Here is a 6,709-nt window from a genome sequence, read left to right on the forward strand (position 1 = left end):
TGAAGTTGGAATGATTTATCAAAGTCCATTGTGCATAGGTCACAGGGAATTTATTGATAAAAGCACTTTCAGCTACTGCTTGTGATGTTTAGTTGGCTAAAACATAACAAACAAGCAGTGCCTCGCCATACGGGACTATTATATGATACGACAAACCAAAAGCCATCAAGTGTGTTTGACATTTTTGTTTGCTCTTTGGGGCGTAATTCTCTATTTAGAGCTTTAAATTAGGTTAATTTATTGAGTCAACATGGGACTGCGTAACGATGCGTTCCAGTTCTAAGGCTATGTGTGCTCTGTTCATACACTTCATTTGATAAAGTGACTGAGGGATAGCAATTGAGAAAACATAATCAAGAGGTTTCGATTTTTAACATAGAGTGTCAATGCAAAGCATTCAATTTTGCATGTGATTTCTGAAGAGATTTAGATAGGTAACGTTTGTTTTTCACGCGTGAATGTCAAAAAGCACTCGGTTTCCCAGTTTATCATTTTTATAATGGTGAACATGTTTATTAGTCTTTAAGAAACAAACAATGATTGTGTCGTATTTATATCACTTCGAAAAGAGTCCTGGATTTCCAAACGAATGCTAATCTTGTGTTTATCTTTTATTTACAGATGAATTTACGTGATGTACAATTTGAGGGATGAACGCCGTATGTTGGATGAAGCCGTTTATTTTACGCTCGAAGAGGAGGAAATATTGAATCCAATCGTGATTGCCGCATAAAATGTGAATCCGATTGAATCACAATCGCTGTAGAATACTGCCAGCTGTGAATATTTAGTGCAATACCTTTTTTTTTATTTTCGGAGTTTTTTTTCTCTTCTTTGTTTTCGTTATCGCTGCGATTTTATTTTTCAATTATCGAGTGCATGAAAGGAGACAAAAAAGTGTGATAAGAAGTCAAAAGAAAGAGAACAATCGATTTTATGTGCTTTGAGTATTTCTTTTCGTGTGTACCGTGAAGGGAAATTAGCGTGTGCTGGAGCTGTTCGTTATCGTGTGTAAACATTAAAGCGATCAAAGTGTATACGAAAAAGCGTGTAACATTGATTTCAGGTTGGCACAGTGTTTCGTTGTTGTTTGCCTTGTCGCGGGGGCTCAAAGGTGAGTAAAATTCTACAAAGTCTGTCGTTTTTTTTCTATTAGTCTTTTTTTTTTAAATCAAAGGCCCCCGCAACAAGTTCTCCTGATTCGGACAACAGCACCACAGATCCATTCTATCCGTGCGATTCCATCGTGCATGACGGTCAACAACCGAAAATCTACTTAGCCAATTCGAAAACGAAACACTTTCCCGACACACTCGAGCAGCTAGAGAGCATCAATAGTCCCGAAGAAGAGGAAGAAGAAGAGCACATCCTTCAAACGCAACACCAACAACTGCAACAACAGCAGCATCAACAACAAGCACCCCTACCACATATCGAAGAAGAAGAGGAAACTCCGCAAACTTCACCTGAAGACGAGGTAAAACAAAAAAAAAACAATCACAAAACCTTAGGGGTATTTATGTCAGTTGAATCTATCGAATTTGATTGTTCCATTGCGATTCTGTTACGAATTCGCACATTCTCTGCGAATTCTTTACGAATTGTTCACATTCTCTGCTTTTTCACTGCGAATGACAACTAAGATGGCGCCAGCTGTCAATGTTTGGGTTTGACCAATTCGCAAAGAATTCGCAAAATTCGTGAAATATTTGAATGAATTTGAAGTAAAAACGCGTGCGAATTCCTGTCAATTCGTGAATACATAAATTCCCCTAGACAAAACCCATGCACCGCATTTAATCGGCTTACAAATTGTTCTCTATGAAATCGAAATCTCAAACTTAATCTCATTTTTTTCCTCTTCTCGTTCAATTGCAATAGGATTCGAATAGTTTGAAAGATCATTTGCTAGCAAACTCTCATCGATCGTTTCGAATCGCAAACCAACAAGAGTTACAACAGCGACATCAGCGCAAACAACAAAAAATAGCTGCACGTCGGAACAGTGGCGGCGAAAGTGGTTGTGACGAGAATTCAAATTCCAAAGCGAATAATTCACCGTCACCGCGCACAAAACACAATCGAAAGCAGGCCCAAGGTTCATGTTTTCCACTTCTATTTTCTCATTTGCCAATTGGTTGGAGAGATTTTCTGTTCCGCAATTTTTTTTATCACGCTCTTTCTCTCTTTTTAACTCCAATTTATTTTCTCGCTCTCACAGGTCGCACAAAATCAATACCATCGACTGAAACAGGCACCACGTCAAGCGGTAGTCATCAATCGACTTTGAGTAGTGCAAGCTTTTTACTTCCAAAAATGCAAGCGGAACAGGGTTCAATCGGAGAACTGCAGAAGTATCACAGTCGATACTTGAAAAATCGACGTCACACCTTGGCAAATGTTCGGTAAGTCGGTTTTTCTCGTATTCATCTCATTTCAAAGATTCGTCGGATTTTTCACTTGAATTCCGAAACTCAATGTGCATGAGGATAAATGCATTTTCTTGTAAAAAAAAGAGTATGATGAAAAATCGTCTCTGGTCGTCTCTACGGCATAATGTGGCATTCACCTAATAAGATGATAATTTATTGCGGAATTTTCCTACTAAATGCATGCAATGTGCATGCAGAATAGGAAATTCCAAACTGATTATATGGCGAATATATGAAGGTGGAACCGCATAACTTGGCCAATTGCAGGCGCATGGAATGTGATGATCGGTCATTACTTGAACAAAACAAAATCTTTACTTCATTCTCGCTCTACGAACATTGAACATGGAGCGAACTACAAACTCTCCGGATTAATGTGAATAAATTATGACAAACATACGGAGTAAGCATGGCGTTATGGAAATTAGCAAAACATTTGCAACACAATTTTAATTCGATTATGCAGAACTTCTGTCAGATTCATGGTCCGATGTCGGAAATCAAATAACCGTGGTTTTTATTTCGTTGGAAGTTTCGCAAAACTTTTCGATGGAAAAAAAAACTGTTTACAAAAATTACACGATATCAAAAGTTACGAACGAGACCAAGCTTGCAACATTAACGAAATAATAAAAACAATAGCAAAAATATGTTCAAATGTAATTTCAACGTTTGCAAAACGTGCATTTTACAATGCCACCCATTGTGTGCGAGTGGAAGGAAATTGAATGTGTCGTGCATGCGAAATGTTCTGTATAGTGTGTGTATGCGATTGCATAACCGGAAAGCATCCGTAGCACAGTCGAAAAATTTAATTTACCTCCTGTTTGTCGCATGAGTTCGGATTTCATTTGCACAATTTCGCTAAATGGAGCCAAATGAATCGAATCGACACTTACACGTACCCAGCTACCGAGTGCGAGTGTATCTCGATTCGGTTTATGGTCATTTTCAGTGGAGAATCTTCGCATCTTTCCATGTGTCTCTTGCGCTCTTTGTGTTCATTTATGTTGAGCACTTTGTGTAATCGAAATTGAGAAACGACACGAAATTCCATTCCAAAAATAACATCTTCCCCGTGAAAAGATTCAAATGGCAGCAGCACCACCCTAAATAGATACACCGAATAGTCCTGCAAAACACATTTCGACGGGAAATCATTTTCACGTCTCACATTTTCGAAGTTTTTTTTCTTTGGAGAAGAAGAAGCCGAACAACGACAATGTAATTCACGAAAAACTTTTTGACAAAGACGAAAAGTACTTTTTCGAAAGCTTCACAATGCCATTTCGCGTCATGTACAAACAAAATGTTTTTTTTTGGGTATCACCATCCTCATATCGTCATCAGACTCCGGAGATGGATCGGAATTTCAAAAAGAATTTCGGGAAAAGAAGCTTTACATAATTATTGGATAAACGAACAAGTGGACTATCTCATGCATTTGACCATCAAATGCTGTAACAATAATCTGAAAAATTCAGATTTCACATTCAAAACACAGAGGCCACAGCCTTAAAACACGACCTCTAAGCTCGTAATTGTCTCATAACATTAAACATTTTCGTCAGATTCGACCCAAATTAGTCTCGATTTATGTATGGAATCATATTTATGTTATTATGGAGTGGATGCGGTATGAAAGCCGGACAGAACATGAATTCTGCGTCGCACAAAGTGGATGTGCGGAAATGAAAAAAGTTGTTTCGATGTTTGACTCCACTTTCCTTCACGGATGCCATTCACATTCCAACAACGAATGGAATGAATGAATATATAGAGGAACACATCTATTTTTATATATTTCGCATATATGCCAGCTAATGTTTATGCGACCAAAATCGCTTCTTCATGGGATAGAGGAGAAAATACTCGGAATACTTTCAATCTCTCGTTAGATGACGACGGCTATCAAAAGCGTATGCCAACAAGTTGAAACAAATTACTACGAAAACATTTTTACCATTTGGCTTCACTTTGGAGTATTCAATCGATGCATATCTCTCCCTTTTTCCCTTTCTCACTCGTTTCTGCTTCGGTCCCATTCCATCATAGATGGAAAAATGTTTTTCATCGATTCGTCAACATTAAATGTGTAGCTCCAATCAAAATCTATGAAGCATATCGTCCAAATGGGGACATGTAAAAAAATGGATGCGAAGAAATGATAATTAAATATAACAACTGAATCGATTTCTGAGGCTTTTCTTTACCCAAACAAACAATGCCATGTTGCCGAGCAACTATTGTGTAACACACTCAAATCGCAATGGTCCCGAACATGATAAAAACGGAACAACAAATTGGTCAAATTAAGATCGAGAACGAGAGAGGGAGCCGGCGGTTTTCGAGTATAATAATGGCACAAGAAAAATGAAATCACAACGAGACAAAAGAATTTGCGAGGGCTGGCGGACAAGAGAAAATATCAATGTGGATACAATTTCTTATGACAATAACGGGGCATCGGCAGCCAATCATAATTGGATTTTCAAGGCGAAAAAAAAACGGCTCGCCGAAAGATATTGTTGGTCGTGCACATTGTCTCCGGTAATTATTATTGCTGATACGATTTTAGTGCTTGGCAAACTGGTTGATTGTGATCTGGTTGATGGTTAAATGGTGAAAAAATGCTGTGCTCAGTCGTCGGGAAGAAAAGTGCCATAGAATATTACTGTTGTTCAAATAAGTTGTACAAATTTTTCTCTCTCAATGTTGTAATTTACTTGATGGCATACACAACAGCACACGTAGTGCGTTAAGAAAAAAGAGATGACCTATTAAATTATCACGCCTGAAAACCCATCGACAAAATATAGCACCCGAGAGTCAGTGTATCGTGTGATGTGGCACACATCAAATAAATACAAGTGATTAGCACCATGGAAAGTAACCTTTATTCGAAAAAAGCGTAGAAAAAAAACAGAAATAAGTAAATAATAAAATAGGTTGGCGCAGACGAAAACGCTTGACGATGGAAAATTGGCTTGCGAGTTAAAGTAGTCAGCTCTCAAAAGTTGCTGTTATCATTTTTTCACGACGCAACGAATTATGTGTCATGAGCCAAACCATTTTTTTCTTCTTTTTTTTCTGTTTGTCCGTCGACTAGACGCGCTAAATTCTAACCCATTCATTGAATATTTATCAAGGAAAAATAAATCACTTTTGACGACGACGATGCCATGAAAACGGATCGTAAGATGAAATATAATCTTGTGCGTTGCCGAAGCAGACTTAAAATCAATTTTATGAGCTCAAGTGAAGCGTCAAATGAATTTTTGATTGCGACACATTTTGATTCGTCAAAGAAATATAGAGAAAATGACCTAAAATTGGATTTTCGGCAATGCTCACTCTCGGTTGAATGTATTCATGAGAAACTTGAGCTGATATGCTCATGCAAAATGAAGACATTGCCTCTCTCGACTCGAGAGAATTTCTCTTCATACACTTTGTGCCGACCAATTCACAACTGAAATTCGCTCGAATTTCACCTCTTTTGGAAATATGAAAATCTGAAAAATACCCTGCCGACCAACGAAATAACATTACAATTTTACCTAGGTAAAATCAAATATTTGCACAATCCATTGAATTTAGTGTGTTTGCGTTTTGTTGTGGTTGGCTCATGGGCAAACAATGGCAACATTCACCGTATCTACCTAGTTCATGAAATGGAGGAAAAAAGAATATTCCGAATTTACGTTTCTCATGAAGCTGCCATTCATTACACTAAAAATTGTAATTTATTATGCATTTCAATGAGCGCCTGTGTAAACTTGAGACATAAATTTAATGAAAACACATGCACACGCACACACTTTCACTCTATATTCCCCGTTCGCACACTTTCCGTCATTACCTCTCGTTTGCACACTTCAAATGCTATGTGATGAAGCAATCAAAAAAGCTCCAACGGTGTCAACCTCAACGGTTGCGGCCAATTACACGATTGTTTTACTATTCATTTAATGCTCGAAAAATATGAAAATCGCGCGCGCCGTTCGTTCGTAGCAAAAATGGCATTTAGCACTTATGCGCTCAATGACGTGGGTCAACGGGCTGTGGCAAGCGCGGCAACACCATCAGCATCAGCATCTAGCAGTTTGCAAAAAATCCATCTACATATAAATTAAACGGATGTTAATACTGATAAGAGTTAATAAACGATCTGATTGCTGTTGCTGTGGTGGTGGTTTTTCAACGGAAAATCTCTCTCTCTCTCTCTCACTCTCTCTCTCTCTCTCTCTCTCTCTCTCTCTCTCTCTCTCTCTCTC

The 6,709-nt window shown here is 38.1% G+C and overlaps 1 protein-coding gene across 1 annotated transcript in view; it reads left to right on the top strand.

The window, feature by feature from the left end:
- Positions 1-1,177: 1,177 nt before the first annotated feature.
- LOC129566488 (cAMP-specific 3',5'-cyclic phosphodiesterase) overlaps positions 1,178-6,709 on the top strand; it is a 144,800-nt gene continuing 139,268 nt past the window's right edge. The window contains exons 1-3 of the mRNA XM_055442500.1: positions 1,178-1,477; positions 1,882-2,098; positions 2,222-2,405. Coding sequence (XP_055298475.1) covers positions 2,317-2,405 — 89 coding nt within the window. The 5' untranslated portion in view covers positions 1,178-1,477; positions 1,882-2,098; positions 2,222-2,316. The remainder of the gene's footprint in view (positions 1,478-1,881; positions 2,099-2,221; positions 2,406-6,709) is intronic.

The sequence above is a fragment of the Sitodiplosis mosellana genome, unplaced genomic scaffold (assembly GCF_009176505.1).
Source record: "Sitodiplosis mosellana isolate CC-2019 unplaced genomic scaffold, AAFC_SMos_1.0 Smas_scaffold_3, whole genome shotgun sequence".
NCBI classification, from domain to species: Eukaryota; Metazoa; Arthropoda; class Insecta; order Diptera; family Cecidomyiidae; genus Sitodiplosis; species Sitodiplosis mosellana.